The sequence below is a fragment of the Panthera uncia genome (assembly GCF_023721935.1).
Source record: "Panthera uncia isolate 11264 chromosome C1 unlocalized genomic scaffold, Puncia_PCG_1.0 HiC_scaffold_3, whole genome shotgun sequence".
NCBI classification, from domain to species: domain Eukaryota; kingdom Metazoa; phylum Chordata; class Mammalia; order Carnivora; family Felidae; genus Panthera; species Panthera uncia.
The window spans coordinates 11,668,637-11,684,396 of NW_026057584.1; the positions used below are offsets into that span (position 1 = coordinate 11,668,637).

The following is a 15,760-nucleotide window of genomic DNA, read 5'->3' on the forward strand; positions in this document are numbered from 1 at the left end:
GAGGTGAAGGGCCAATCTGGTTTTGAAAATCCATTGTGTATTTTTGGAACATATATCACCTCCATGCGGTTCCCAAGCAGTGACATTATTATGGTTGTTGTCAACTTTTCTGTTGATATTGGGAGGAGTCCTCAAGGAGAAAATGATAATAAAAGCCTATGTTGGCAGAATAGTAGTTTAGCTGAGATATAGTCCAGTTGGCTTTGGACTAGCAGATTCAACTCCAAGGTCAACTGAGGACTCCATAGCACTCTTAAACAATTCAACTGAACCTGCAGGGAAGGCAAGGTGGGGGCGGGATTGGCCATAATCCAGCAGCATGCTGGTCAGGTTGGAACTCAGAGTCATTCTCAAGAATTTACTTGAGTAGTTCTCAAAGTTTTTCCGTGTTGCTTCTCAGAGAACATGAAGCTCCAACCACATTCCAGTGGTTCATGGACCACACAGATTCATGACCTGCTTTATAAGCCTTGTGATACTTCCTTGTTGAGATGGACTGTTTTTGCTAAAAAGCTCAAACCAACCTGAACTCTTTGAACATCTGCAGGTAGAGTCAACCCAAGAATATGGGATTTTCCAAATACCAAAACCAAATAAGCAGCTTATATGTTGGGGAAAGGTTGAGTCATCTCTTAACAGGGAAAGTGTAAGCCTTGAAAGGAGATGTCCGGCCACTGAGGTGGACACAGCATTGTCATTCTTTTTCTGGGAGCACTTTTCTATCCTTCGAGGCACTTTTCTTACTTGTTTGCAAAGATGAGCCTTTAGGAATTCTATTTTGGAAAGATAAAGGTATATACAAATAGGTGTTCAGACTCTGAGAACAGTTTCACCTCGGAGAGTCTTCAGATAGCTCAGTGTCAGGTCAAAAGAAAGAACGTGTAGATATTAAGTTAATAGGAATTCATTTCACTGAAAGAATAAAAATATTATTATTTTAAAAAGCTCAAAGACTTAATGTTACTTTGGAAAAGAAAACACATCATACTTATATTACCTTTTTGCGACTGGAAGATTCTGATACTCAGTCTCCTGCTATCCGGTCCTGTAATCTTGATCATTCCCTGCCCCCATCCCCCGGTCGATGAGAACCCAAGCAGGGTGTATTTCTTTTCAAGATTGGGTTGCAGAGAAAACAAATTCCCCGTAGTAGAAATAATGATTTAGAAGGTCTCAGATCTTGTTCCCAGACATAGCATTTGGAAAACATCGAGCAAAGACTCATGAGGAGTCCCAGGGGAATTGGAGTCCAGGAACGTTCATAAAGGAGTGAAAAAAAAAAATCAGCCCAGGGAGTTGGAAAAAGAGAAGCTAATGATATTTGCTGTATAAGCTAGAGCTTACTGAAATAAATACAGGCTGGGAAAGAGCCTGTGGACCTTACTTTGGTTGTTGAACGAGGCTGATGTTCAGAGATCCAGGATCTTTGGGGGAGATCTTTTGGGGGATCCTCTGGGGGAACCTCCAAGAGAGCTTCCTGTTGGGGTGTCCAGCCTTGGGACCAGCTATGGGGGCAGAGCAATGCTTTTCATCAGACTTGGCTGGACAGGTCAGTTTGCTCAGATAAAGGGAATAGACTCTAAGCCTGCATCAGAAATGGGGCAGCTCTTGGGAATGAGCTAGTCTTTCATTCTCTGATGGACCATCAGTCTTTCTCTTTTCACATTTTCCTTTCTTAAAAACCCAATTTTTTTTGATTACTGAGGATATCTGTTTCCTCTAAATTCAGGCTTGTGCTTCTCCTAGACCTGTTTCAGCCTTCGAATGTCTGACTCTCCTTCGGGGCGCCTTCCTCCCCCAGCCCCTTTCTTCTCTTTCCTAAGTCCTGTCTCTGAGAGGAGCCATCCAATTTGCAGTATCCTCCGGCCCTGAGCCAGAGCTCTAGGTCAAGCTCTGGGTTGGGCTGCCTCTAGGTCAGGTGGTTATCTTCCTCCACCACGTGGCTGGCTGATGAAAATCTGGCTTGCACCCTCACTTAGCTGGGCCGAAGGCGGGACCTGAGTGGGCCCTGACACAGCAGTCCCTGGAGAATGTTCCCTTCCTGAGAATAACAGTTGACAAACTAAAGCATGTCCTTTGAAAGGTGCAGAACCTTGGCAGAAGTTTCCTAGGTAGGCAATCTCCCAAAGCAGCTGTTTGCATTGTTTGCATATGTCTTGGTGGCATAGGGGTAGCGCTTTGGGTTGCAAAGCTTTTTTTTTTTTTTTCTAATAATGATAGACTCCATTGGAAACTCCCTGCCTTGGCCAGTCCTATGTGATGACAGCCATGTATTTTTGAGAAGGTAGGTTAGAAGGACACTGTTCTGAGCGAGAGAGTATTTTTGTTTTGTTGTCTGGTGCAGTGAGAAGCTCGGTTGAGACAAAAGTTTTTATGCTCTTAACACAGGCAGTCGCAATGAAGAAACTCCTCTCAGATTGCTGTGGATTACCTGTGTGACTGCGTTTTGAGAACACCGATGCTCACGGTGCAAGCTGATCGTCACATGGGCCCTGAGCATCACTTGCTCAGCTGTCATGGCGACTTAGTTAGGAGAACAGTTATAAATTCTCCACGACTTGTTCATGGCTAGTTTTGGGCTCGACAGACGTGTGGGATTCAGCACGTGCTCATCCAAGGCTTGCTCCGGGTCAAACAGTGAACAAGGCAGTTTTTTACCACTGGCAGCTCATGGAGAGCAGAGGTCTTCAAGCTGAGGTACATACGCCCTTGGGAGACAGAATGATTCCTAAGAGTTGTGCAGTCAGCTTGGAAGATGAAGTCAAGGAATCAACTTGCAGATTCTCAACTGCTATCATATTCTTTCTTAGAATTGTTCTGTCTGAAGATGGGTCTTTGTTGGGGCGCCTGGGTGGCGCAGTCGGTTAAGCGTCCGACTTCAGCCAGGTCACGATCTCGCGGTCCGTGAGTTCGAGCCCCGCGTCAGGCTCTGGGCTGATGGCTCGGAGCCTGGAGCCTGTTTCCGATTCTGTGTCTCCCTCTCTCTCTGCCCCTCCCCCGTTCATGCTCTGTCTCTCTCTGTCCCAAAAATAAATAAATAAAAAACAAAAACAAAAACAAACAAACAAAAAAAAAACGTTGAAGATGGGTCTTTGCTTCATGTTCTCACCAGCGCCTTTTACAATTTTTCCTTTTGCTGGTTTTCACCAGAGAAGCATACCCCTCTGCCCCCACCCACCCCGCTTTGCCCCCTGAAGGCAAGATCTGTTTGTGAGGCAGACGCTGGGCAGCGTAAATGCAGGTGCTGAGAACAGAGAACATTCCACCTTTTGGGTTCCACGTCCCTGGGCCAGGTGGTTTTTAGTAAGACTTATCAGGTGGTAGATCACTCAAAATGATTCTTGATGATAAATTCTATATTGCTTTTGGCATACAATTTAGGAGAAGTTCAAAGAACTGCATGGCATTTATAGAAGAAATTCCTTCCATTCACAAAGTCTTGTTTCTGTGAATAGATTTATTAGAATTTACAGTTTTTAGAAATTATAATGGAAGGAGTACTGTTGCTTGACCCGTCTCATTTCTTGACCAGATCTCATTTGTTGATGTGGGCTAAATAAACTATTTGAGAAACCGAAATCCCCAATTCATTCATTGTACATTTCCAGTAAAATTTCATTTGTAATGTGTTCAATAATTGTTTATCAAAATTTTAATTTATTTGGTTTTGGTGGATTATATACCACTTATCATCATAATGATAAACACATTGAGGCAAAAACATTTACGACTTAGAGATTTGTGATCATAGGGAATAAAAAAAATAATTTATATACGTATTTTTGTCACAGAGAAGCATAGTAAGGTAATCTATATAAGAATTTTCAAGTATAAAAATACGCTGCACTAGGATATATGTGGGGATGAAATGGAAATATTAGTTCAAGAATGAAAATGAGGTAAAATTTCTAGCTGGTTAAGAACTTGTTGTGCACATATTTTAAGCTGATGGTGGCAAGAACCATCCTTAGAATGATTATGATGGTCCATTGGCTATGTCAGAGTAGGGCTGTAACTCGTTTTGTTTTATAAGTCACCACGTACAATGTTCCAAATTATACTCTTAGCACCTTGAAAGAGAAGATGAAAGTGTTTAGATATTAACTCGTAAAAAATGAAAAGGGGGTGTGTGTAACTGAAAAAACATTCTTAGGGGGAGTGTCAGAGCAGACATCTGCAGACTGCTATGCTTAGGTGTCAAATGGCAGAAGGGATGCGTACTGGAGTCAAAACCCCCCAGGTCTACCATTTATTAGCTCTGTGAATTTGTACCAGTTACTTAAACTGACCCAAGGTGGTTTTCCTTTACAACTGAACTAATACTTTCCTTACTGAATTGCGGTGAAGAAAGTGATTTGATGTGCCCAGCACTCTTAGCAGAAAGTCCAAGGTGTAATTAGTGTCCATGCCTCTCCACTTCCCCCGAGGCTGTAACGATCCCTCTTTCCATGGCCCTCTTTCTTCCTTTCTCCGGCACCTCATGTGTATTCAAAGTTGGCCTTATCTTACATTCTCTGTTAAATACACTTGATTATCCCAAAGTATATTCTGTAAATTCATTCATCCAATGAATATATATTAAGCGCCAACTCTATTCCAGGCACGATTATGGCCCTGGGGATAACTGTGAATTAAGAGACAAAATCCCTATTGTCACAGAGCTTACTAAGTGCATGGTGATGAGGGTGCATTGGCTGCTCCCAATTAGCGATGTCCTTTCACTAGTGGGAGACCAGTTGGATTTCTGCGGATTGGCCCATCTGTCCATCCACCCAACCAGCCAACCATCTGGCCATTCAGTTACAAAATGTATTGAGAAACTCCTAAGTGTTAGGACCATGATCAGGCACTCTTGTCTGAAAGTGACTGCAAAAACACTCTATTTTAATAAAATCCCTGTTTGTACACCCTTTATCACAATATGCGTAGAGATTAATTGCATGATGTATCTATTTTGTGGTTAAATGTAAATATCCCTGGTTTTCTTTAATTTTTTGACTATTTCTTATCTGTTTAAAATAATGAGTACCTTTTTTTAAATGTTTATTCATTTTTGAGAGACAGAGAGAGAGAGAGAGAGAGCGCGAGCATGGGCGGGGGAGGGGCAGAGAGAGGGAGACACAGAATCTGAAGCAGGTTCCAGACTTGGAGCTGTCAGCACAGAGCCTGATGCGGGACTCCCACTCATGAACTGTGAGATCATGACCTGAGCCAAAGTCAGATGCTTGACCGACTGAGCCACCCAGGTGCCCCAATCGAGTACCTTTTGAATGATTCAAACCAATTTGTGTATTCCTTCTAAATCAATAATTTGTTTTATTGAGATTTTCTTCCAGTATGCAGCTAAAAAAACACATTTAAAATGATGAATGTGGAGGGGTGCCTGGGTGGCTCAGTTGGTTAAGCATCTTATTTCAGTTCAGATCATGATCTCGAGGTCTGTGAGTTCAAGGCTTGTGTCGGGCTCTGTGCTGACAGCTTGGAGCCTGGAGCCTATTTCAGATTCTGTGTGTGTCTCTCTCTGTCCCACCCTAACTCATGCTCTGTCTCTCTCACTTTCAAAAATAAATAAACAAAAAAATAAAAAAACATTGTTTTGAATGATGGATTTGGGGATGGGAAATGATCCGGTCCCTCAACGTGATTCTTTTTCTACCTGACTTTCAAACTGCATCAAGGAATGTTGTTCTACCACTTACATGGGGAACTAGTATTCCATAAACACAGCATTGAATTAGTTTATCCAGATTTTATCCAGATATCAAAAAAATTTCCATTTGAAGACATTGCAATATCAAGACATTCCTTTAGGCCAGGTCTTTTTATATAATATCTATACCTTTTTTAATCAAAGACATAGAATTTTTTGAATCATATGTTTTCTCTTTTTTTTTTGAGATAAAGTTCACAAAATAAAGTCACTGTTTGAATTATTTTAAAGTTCATAATTCAGTGTTTTTTAGTATATTCGTGTGCAACCAGCACCACTATCTAATCCCAGAACATTCCATAGTCTCAAGAACTCCCAATTCTCTCCTCCAACCCCTGACAATTCCTACTCTACTTTCTGTCTCCATGGAGTTGCCTATTCTGGTTATTTCATAGACCTGAAATCATACCATACGTGTCTTTCCCATAACATGATGTTTTCAAGGTTCATCTATGTATCAGTCCTTCATTCCTTTTTATGGCCAAATCTCTTGTGTGGAAGTAGCACATTTTGCTTATCCATTCATCAGTTGATGGGCGTTTTGCTTGTTTGCACTTTTTGGCTATTATGAATATTTATGTACAAGTTTATGCATGAATATAGTGTCAATTCTCTTGGTTATAACTGGGAGTGGAATTGCTGGGTCTTATGGTAATTCTGCATTTAACTTTTTGAGGAACCATCAAAGTGTTTTCCACAACTGTGGAAACCATTTGACATAAAAATATTTTCGTATGTGTTTGCTGTGTGCGTGAAAAGTATATGTTTCGATACTAAAGGGTCCCCTTCCTAGTTCCAAAAAGTAAAAAAATGCACTTAAGTGAATTTTAACTTGGGTTTTCAAGGGCAAATGTTAAATAGGAGAAAATGCCACTTAACAAAATGAAGCAATAATTTTTATACAAGCATTATATACATCTATATTTCATTTCTCAAAAATATATTTATGACACAAATAACTGGAGAGTGTTTTTATTTCTAAGAATAAAAATTGGTATTTATTCAGTTTTATTACCACTAAGATTGTTTTGTCAAAAAAAGTTGAACTCCCCCTTTAGAAAATATTTCCATTGCTGTGAATAATGAAAGTAATTATTTCCAACATTATAAGGAATATTGTGTTTTAAGAGATGTATCTATATTTAACATATGCAAACTTTAAACCTAGGACATAGCACCCCACTTACAAGTGAGAGTCTTCTGGAAGAGAAGAGAAACCTGGCAGAATTTTTTTTAAGTACCAAGACTTGACTGTGAAGTAACCCAGGCACATGGCGTCAATAAGGTGCTCATTCAGGTGGATCAAGCCATTAGCCACAGATCCCTGGTGAGTGTCCTCCGCATGATAACTTGCTTATATTTAATAATTTCTCCTAAATTTGGTTTTCCAGTTGTGAATTGTCTGAACGTTTCATGTGTCAAGAGGCCAAAGTGTTCCAGAAACCTATCCATTATGCCTGCTATTTTGTGATCCATTTTTATTAAACACCAGTTCTGTCTACTCTCCCTGAATTACACCCACATCATCGCCAATGGGAAAGACATTCATCTAAAGGCTGCAGATTCTTGTCCTCTTACGAGGTTTTAGGTATCCACATCCTAATCCCTGGATCCTGATAATACGGTCTGTTACAGGTGATGGGGATTTATGTTTGTAGATAACATTAAACTTGCTAATCAGCTGACCTTAGGGAGCTTATTCTGGATTATCTGGGTGGGTCCAGTGTAATCACAAGGGTCCTTAGAAGTGAAAGAGGGAAGCAGGAGGGTGAGGGGCAAAGGAGATGTGACAATGGAAACAGGTCACAGGGATGAGACGGACGTGACCAGCCATTGCTGGCTCTGAAGACGGAAAGGAGACCAGGGGCCAAGGAATGCAGGCAGCCTCCAGAATCTGGAAAACACAAGGACACTGAATCTCCCCCAGAGCCTCCAGAAGGAACACAGCCCTGCCCCCACTTTGATTTTCAACAGTGAGACCCATGTTGGAGAATCATGACATAACAAATTCCTGTTGGTTTTAAGCCACCAAGTTCTTGGTAATGTGTTATGGGGCTGGTAGGAAACTAACATGCTATTGTCAGAAGGGACCAAAAAAGACGGTGGGAGTTAAGACAGCAACGTCTTAAATAGTGAAAAATAAGAAAAGTTTTGAGGCCGATGAATATGTATGCATGAGAGAGTGGTAGGAAGAATGGATTTGTTTCAGGACTACAGAAGAGTCTAACTTATTTGGAGTGGATGGGGAGGAAACTGCAAAATAGTCTTAATTTTAATGGTTTTTTAAAGAAAAAAAGAATTGCCCTTTTTTCAATACACACAGCAGCAGGAGGAACTATCAGAGGACAGGGCGAAGGAAGGACAAGAGAGGTTGAGCACTGACCCGAACAGCATCCGTCCTTGCCCCCTTCCAGCAAGCTTTTGAGGACATTGCCCAACATTTCTGGGTCAGTTTCCTTTTGTGCAAAATGTGGAAAAAACATGCCCCGACTACAGTTTGTTTTTTTTTTTAAGTTTCTTTATTTTTGACAGAGACAGAGTGTGAGCATGAGTTGGGGAGGGGCAGAGAGAGAGAGGGAGACAGAGAATCTGAAGCAGGCTCCAGGCTCTAAACTGTCAGCACAGAGGCCAACGCGGGGCTCAAACTCACGAACTGTGAGATCATGACCTGGGCCGAAGTCGGACGCTTAACCGACTGAGCCACCCAGGCGCCCCTAGTTTTTTTTTTTTTTTTAAGTGTATTTATTTTTGAGGGGTGGGGGGAGGAGTAGAGAGAGGGAAACACAGAATCCAAAGCAGGCTCCAGGCTCTGAGCTGTCAGCACAGAGCTTGATGTGGGCCTCAAACCCATGAACTGTGAGATCATGACTTGAGCCGAAGTCGGATGCTTAACCAACTGAGCCACCCAGGCATCCCCATCCCTACCTACAGTTTTAATGAGACTATATATATGGGGATGGCCAAAACCAGTATGGGATGTAACATGTACTTATTTACAAATGTCCAAAGTGATAAGGGCCCAATTAGCAAACGGTAGTTATAAATACTTAAAACATTTTATCCCATGTTTAACACATCTTTCAACTTTTTATTCTCTTAATTACTTAGATACTTCACTGAAATGCCAACCTTACCTTTGTTGGCATTGTCATGAACTCCAACAGCAGGGTTGGGGAGAAGGAAGACCTCAGTGGGGTAGCCAGTAAGCATGGGCTCGGCCTGCCCCAGTCCCCAATCTCCTAGTCTGGGTCTCGTCCAGAGGCACGACTCTGCAGCTTTCTATAATGTTTCTCAGCATTTCAGCATGAGAGGGGGATAGTGTGGAGAAAGAAGGCTCACTTAGGACGTGGGTTTCAGACAGAGGACTCTACATAGAAAAAAGGACAGAGCTGGCGGGGAAATCACAGCCTGAGTCTGGCTGGACCGCAGCTCTCCTCTCATCCCTGGGAATGATGTGACCTGAGTCCCCAAATCCATCAGAGCTGTTTAAGAATTAAATGACATGATGAATATGAAAGCTCTTTGGCCAATATAAGCCCAAGACAGATGTATGTGAATGTTTAGTGGTTGTCACAGTCAGACTGGGCTCCTGGAATAACACCGCACCAGGGGGTTTACAAAGAACAGAAATTTATCTCTCCCAGTTCTGGAGGCTGGAAGTCTGAGATCAGGGTGCCAGTGCAGTGGGTTCTGGTGAGAGCGTCTTCCAGGTTGCAGACTGCCAACATCTTGGTTTGTCCTCACATGGTGGAAAGAGGGGGAGAGAGAGCTCTCTGGGGTCCCTGTAAAAAGGGCACTAATCCCATTCATAAGGACTCCACTCTTGTGACCTAATCACCCCCCAAAGGCATTACCTTCTAGTACCATTATGAAGGGTGAGGATTTCAACTCATAAATTTGTGGGCAGTGGGGGGGCAGAGAGATGCTACAAACATTTGGTCCATAACAATGGTCTTTTATGGTTGTATCTCTTCTCTGTTAAAATTTGTTTATAGTTATGATGTTATCCCCAGTGGATTTCTGCCTCGCTTACAAGACCCTGAACCACTTAACTCTTCCCTAGCTGATTCATATTATTTTCCTTCCTTTCCAAATCATCTCCCCAGTCCATTAGATTTTCTTCCCTCCTCCCTCCTTCCAGTTGGTTCCACTTAATGGCATCCAGGATACACTGAGCCGCCTCCTTCCCTCACTCGTCTACATTTCATTCAGAGAGTCGTCTCCATTCCCTCATCTACCCATCCAGTCTCACCTTCAGAGTGTCCCCAGGGTACCCAGCCCAGTGAGGACCCCACTAAAGGGGTGTGAGTACTTCTTGACTGATTAGCAAGAGGGAAGATAATGATGACAAGCAGAGAGAGAGTAACATTTATCTTGTCACTGATGACAGTGGCCTATGAGAAAAAAAAAAAGCCTTCTGGAATTTCTTCTTTTGTTCTTTCTCTTTTTAGTTTGTTTTGCATGAAAATGAACAGTTTATGTTTATCTGCATTTTTGCTGTTTCGTAGGTTGCTTATACTTATCCTGTTTTCTGTACAACACGTATATGCGGTAAGTACGTTAATTAGCTCTGATTGCATGCATTATTCTTGTTATAAGCCTTTTTGTCTGTGGGACTCAGTTTTCTCATCTGTAAAATGAAAGGCTGGACTAGGTGAACTCTAAGGTTTCTTTTTCACACTCAAAACTGCTTACCAAATTGCCCAGGTATTGGGGATTTCTTCATTTTATAACACTACCCTGTGTTAAAATCTTTTTTTGAAGGGGGGCTGGAAGCGGCTGGCCTACTTCAAGATTAAATCAAGAAATACAAGATTACATGTGAACATTTTAACTCTGGAGAAGGATAAGCCTAGAATATTCTGTAATAAGATCTCTTTCTTCTGCTTCCCACTGAGGAATCTGAGTTATTAAACCCAACCCCAGACATTTCTGGGAAATCACACTATGGACTGCCAGTAACTCAGGTAGATCTTGAGATAACTGAACGGGTTAAGTCACCCTAGTGAGCACGTCCCCATCTGTCATCCTCTCTGGCTTGGATTTACCCATTCCAGTTTCTGTGATTTCAGTTAACATGGGTCTTTTCAAGGAAAATCAAAATAGAAAGTTGCTTTCTGTTCTCCTTTTCCTACTGGTCAGGACCAGAGAGGAATCAGAAGCTCTCCCCAAGTAGGATGATACGCTGTGTACCACTTAGTCCCATGCATTTGAGAGCATCATCTGAAGTAAGAATGGAAACACACTGAGATATATGTGTCTGGATTTCTTTTTACTTGATTTCTCTAAGTTTATTTTTGTATTATATTCTCCGCCCCCCACCCCCGCCTCATTAGAAGAGCCTACAGAGTCTTAAATTTCACTTCCTTTGTTTCTTATGTTCCATACGTGGGAAAAAAAAATTCTTGAACCAAAGACTCGTCTAGCCTGGACCCTCCTATCAGGTTGTGCTGTGCGGAGATATTAGAGATTTCACACCAAAGTTGTGATACTATAGTTGTCTTTTAAAGATAGTGAACTATCGTTGTCTTTTAAAGATAGTGATATAAGTTGATGGCAAAAGTTATGGGAGGCAATTTGGCATTATCCTTCAGAATTTCAAATGCGTAATCCTGTTGACCCAGGAAGTTTCCTTTTGGGAATTTATTATATATGTTTATACTGACTTGCGCATAAAGAAAACGCACAAAAATATTGTAGTGTTTCGTAACGAAGGGAGGTAGCCAACGGCCCATCAAGAAGGACAGATTAAACAAGTACTTCATGTGAGAAGAGCCATTCTGTTAACTAGGAATGACTTTGAAGGCATCTAAGTGAAGGCAGCAAGGTACAGAGAAATATACCATTTGGGTAAAAATAAAACAAGATTCAAATCACCAAAAAGTGTGTGTGTGTGTGTGTGTGTGTGCGTGCGCGTGTGTGTATGTGAGTGTGTGCATATGTGTTCCTGGTGTGAAAGTGCTCATAACTACCCAGAAACAGATTGAGGAGAGTGATTGCCTCTAGGTGAGGGAATGGGAGGGCCTGGGCTGGAAAAGAAAATTTCTTTCCCCATTATACTCTTTTGCCCTGTTTGAATTTTTTATCATATGCAAATGTTGTTTTTCCAAAAAGAAAATAGAGGTATGAATGTAGGACCAGTTATTAATCTAGAAATTAATAATGTACCTCATAAACATTTTATTCAACATACGTTTGTTTAAAAAACAGGCTAAAACAGGAACTTTTCTTTTTTTTCCTCTTTGAAGAATGACATTAGTTTTGGAGAATGTCAGTGTATTCCGGTGAATATGGTTTATACTTTGAATGTTGCCTTGGTGTGAGCCAAATGGGTTCATACAGTCTGTTTTTGTGGCATATATTTTCCCTCTATGAATGCCTCCCCTAAAGTGGTATTTATTGGGCTATATCTAACGTACAAAAACTTCTTAGAGCCTAAAATTACCTTTTGCTTTTTTCTTTTATCAGTACCAAAGCTTTATATGTGACTATTTCTGTTTTTTTTTAATTAGAATCTGTTAATTTATTTTAAACCAATTATTTCCTGAAATGTAATTTTCAGATGCTACAAACATCTCTGTGATGGTTGGCACAATTAAGAAAAAAAAACAATAAAAGAACAAACTTGTCTTTATTATGAAGCCAGCTAATCAACTGACCTTCTTTCTCTGGTTGTTTTGATATTTCACTGAACACATAGTAATGAGTCCCAACCTTAAATGAACCCAAGTATTCAGACCAGTTGCTTTAAAGTGTTTTCATGATGTCCTGGACCTGGGCATTTAACCTTTTTTTTTTTTTTTCTTCACCTTATCAGAGTTTTGAACTTAATGGTTCTGCATTCATAGATAACAATGTGACTCAAAACTCAAGAGGCATCTATTTCGGAAACTTCAAATACAGTTTTTTTTAACTTAACTCTTGTAAAGGTTCACATTCTTATATACTTTCAATGACTCTAAAGAATTTTGTTTATAAAAATGTCTTTTTTTATTAATGCTTAATTTAAAGATTTTTCTTTTGGGATGTGTCTGAGCATATTTTTTTTTTTCTAGAAAAAAAGAGGTCTAAGTTGTGTGACTGAAAAATAAATACATTCAGGATAGATCCTTTTTCCTCCCATACACATATTCATATATATGTGTATGATTACACATGTGTGTATTCATATGTACACCTACTTGTATGTCCTTCCGTACATACTTATGTACATTGGTGTGTAGGTATACGTATTTGTTTTCCAACTGAACTTTAAGTATTGCTTCAAATGTTTTATGTTTCCCCATTAGGCTTTGGTGTAAAGACTCATGTTTATAGCCTTGAATGTAAAAGATCTATCAGTCATAGAAATGTGTGGGTAATATATAAGTGTTACAGTGAGGGCTGGACCAGGCGAGATCATGAACTAGGCGAAGTATATCCCTGGTGCCTTTCTGATATTCCTGTCCACACTCTCAGCTCGTAGCATCTAGAGCTGTTTTTGCCACTATTTCTTCCCAACCCACTGCCCCAGGCTCTGAAGGAATGGTCAGTGTTCATTGTCATTGTCACTGCAGGTGCATCATGGTGGCTGTTTTGTTGTTAAGGGATCTACTTATGGAAACAGTTATTCTGGGATTATGCTTTTGTATTGAAGTGACAGATGACTCTGGATATAGACAATGAGGATTTGTGAGAACAAGGGCCTGATTCTTCCTAAAGAGCGTGTGTGTGTGTGCATGTGTGTGTGTGTGGTGTGTGTGTGTGGTGTGTGTGTGTGTGTGTGTGTGTGTGTGTGTGTGTGTGTTTGGAAGAAGCATGAAAGTTAAGAAAACATGTGACTGTGGAGAAACTCTCTAAAGAGAATGTTGGAGAGAGGTTAGCGAGAAGTGGGGAAGGGCTCACCTTATTCAAGTTCAGGAGCTTTCTGGTTGAGAGACACATTAGAGGAACCATCTTGGAGTTTTAGCAGTTTGCAGGAAACAGTTTTCGCGTGAAAATCCAAGGCTGTGACGGGAGCAGTGACCAGGAAGGACTTGATGGTGATGGAGGGGAAGCAAGAGCGTCCTGAAAAGCAGCCAAGTTTATAATTGAAGTGAGACACCATTGTGTCCTTACAGTTTTCCTAATCATATAGTTTACACTCTAAGATCATTCACAACTTAGTAAATGAGGTCTTGCCAGGAGAAGGACATCACAGAAGATTCTTGTTAAAAAAAAAAAAAGTGGCCTCAGAAGGGAGCTTTTTTCAATGCCAGCTCACGTAAACTTTTATTTTTCTCACACTCTTATGGAGCCACAATGGAAGTTCTTTGCCTTTTTATGTATCAACTTGAGTGTTTTCTTTTCGAGGTTTCCAAGGTAAAGGTATACTGTGGAATTCCCATGAGTTAGGTAAACCGAGATGCTTGTTATAAGTTAAATATCATGTACCCAGCTAAGCAAGGAATACCAGTTTACTAAACCAGATGCTTCACTTTCCAGAGTGGAAAGAAGTTTATTGGGCCTTGCGGAGGAAGAGATTGCTCAGTTTGCCAGTGCTTTCCTGAAAAAGGGTCTCGGGTAAGTGATGTAAAAATCAGTATGGGCAGTGGGAGGAAGAAATGGGGAGTTACTCATCAACGGGCATAAAGTTTTGGTTATACAAGATGGGTTTAGCTCTAGAAATCTGCTGTAGAATGTCTACCTAGAGTCAACAATAATGTCATGTTCACTGAAACATTGGTTGGGAGCAGGGGCACCTGGGTGGCTCAGTCGGTTAAGCGCCCAACTTCGGTCAGGTCATGATCTCACAGTTCATGAGTTCAAGCCCCGTGTCCGGCTCTGTGCTGACAGCTCAGAGTCGGAAGCCTGCTTCAGATTCTGTGTCCCCCTCTCTCTCTGCCCCTCACCCGCTCTCTCTCTCTCTCAAAAACAAACATTAAAACATATTTTAAAAAATTGGTTGGGAGAGCAGATCTCATATTAAGTGTCCTTACCACAGTAAAATGTTAGGAAAAAAGTCAACATGGGCAGCATGTTGAAATTTGAGCCATTGTGAATACTTAACGTTAAGTAGTCCCAGATCTTAGCATGTTCTGATAATTGTCAATGTTTCTGTTTTACAGTGAAAGTTATGTACATTCTGATAAGCCGTCCCAGTTTTATTACACTAGGCATCAAGCTTAGAAGTGCAAGCTGTGATTTACCCAATGTTTCATACCACACTAATCTTGTGAACTGCCTTATGCAAAAAGGGTCCTGTGCCAAATGGTACATGCTAGGTCGCCATCTTGAAACTCAGGTTGCATATCAGCATTTTTTTTTAATGTTTATTTATTTTTGAGAGAGAGCAAGACACAGAGTGAAGCAGGGAAGGGGCAGAGGGCGGGGGGGATCCTAAGCAGGCTTCAGGCTGTGAGCTGTCAGCACAGAGCCCAACGCAGGGCTTGAACCCACAAACCGTGAAATCATGACCTGAGCCAAAGTCATGAGCCAGGTGCCCCAACATATAAACATTTTAAAGGCTCTGAGAAGTAGTGTAGTGAGGCAGGGGAAACCTGGTTTAAACTTATCTAAAGTGGTATATCCAGACATTGGACTACAAGACTCTTTTTTGGATAGCACCTATTGAAGTCACATGGGCATAGTGTTCTGTATGCATCTATTGTGCATGGCTGCATTTCTTGTGTGCTTATGTGCCACACACCATCTGTGTTCTCCAAACGCTTTAGGTCCCTGACTCCTCATGACTACTCTCTTACTATCTCAGCATGCCGACTTTGCAAGGCAGAAGATCAAAGCTCAGAGAGGTGTAGCCTGTTACTCAAGTCCACCCAGGACGGGGCTCTGGATGACTACACTACGTTCTCTGTCCCCGCAAGGCACAAGAGCCCTCTTGGCTACTGTAGGCGGGTCACTTGAACATTTATGGACCTCTGTCTCCCTTATATTCTGATAGCAGCTGGCGGCCCACCTGCTCATTTGTGCTGGCATAGTAGATCAAACAATTCTTTGGATTAAAAATACTCCCGCCATCTTACAAGAAAAGAGAAACTTGCTTTAGAAACTTTGGACAGTTTTTGAGTCAGA

General features: G+C 41.2%; 1 protein-coding gene across 1 annotated transcript in view; it reads left to right on the plus strand.

Annotated features, from left to right (window-relative positions):
- Positions 1 to 15,760, plus strand: part of COL4A4 (collagen type IV alpha 4 chain) — a 131,725-nt gene that overhangs the window by 11,280 nt on the left and 104,685 nt on the right. The window contains exons 3-5 of the mRNA XM_049614794.1: positions 6,879 to 7,037; positions 10,219 to 10,261; positions 14,174 to 14,251. Of these exons, the coding sequence (XP_049470751.1) occupies positions 6,982 to 7,037; positions 10,219 to 10,261; positions 14,174 to 14,251 (177 nt within the window). The 5' untranslated portion in view covers positions 6,879 to 6,981. The remainder of the gene's footprint in view (positions 1 to 6,878; positions 7,038 to 10,218; positions 10,262 to 14,173; positions 14,252 to 15,760) is intronic.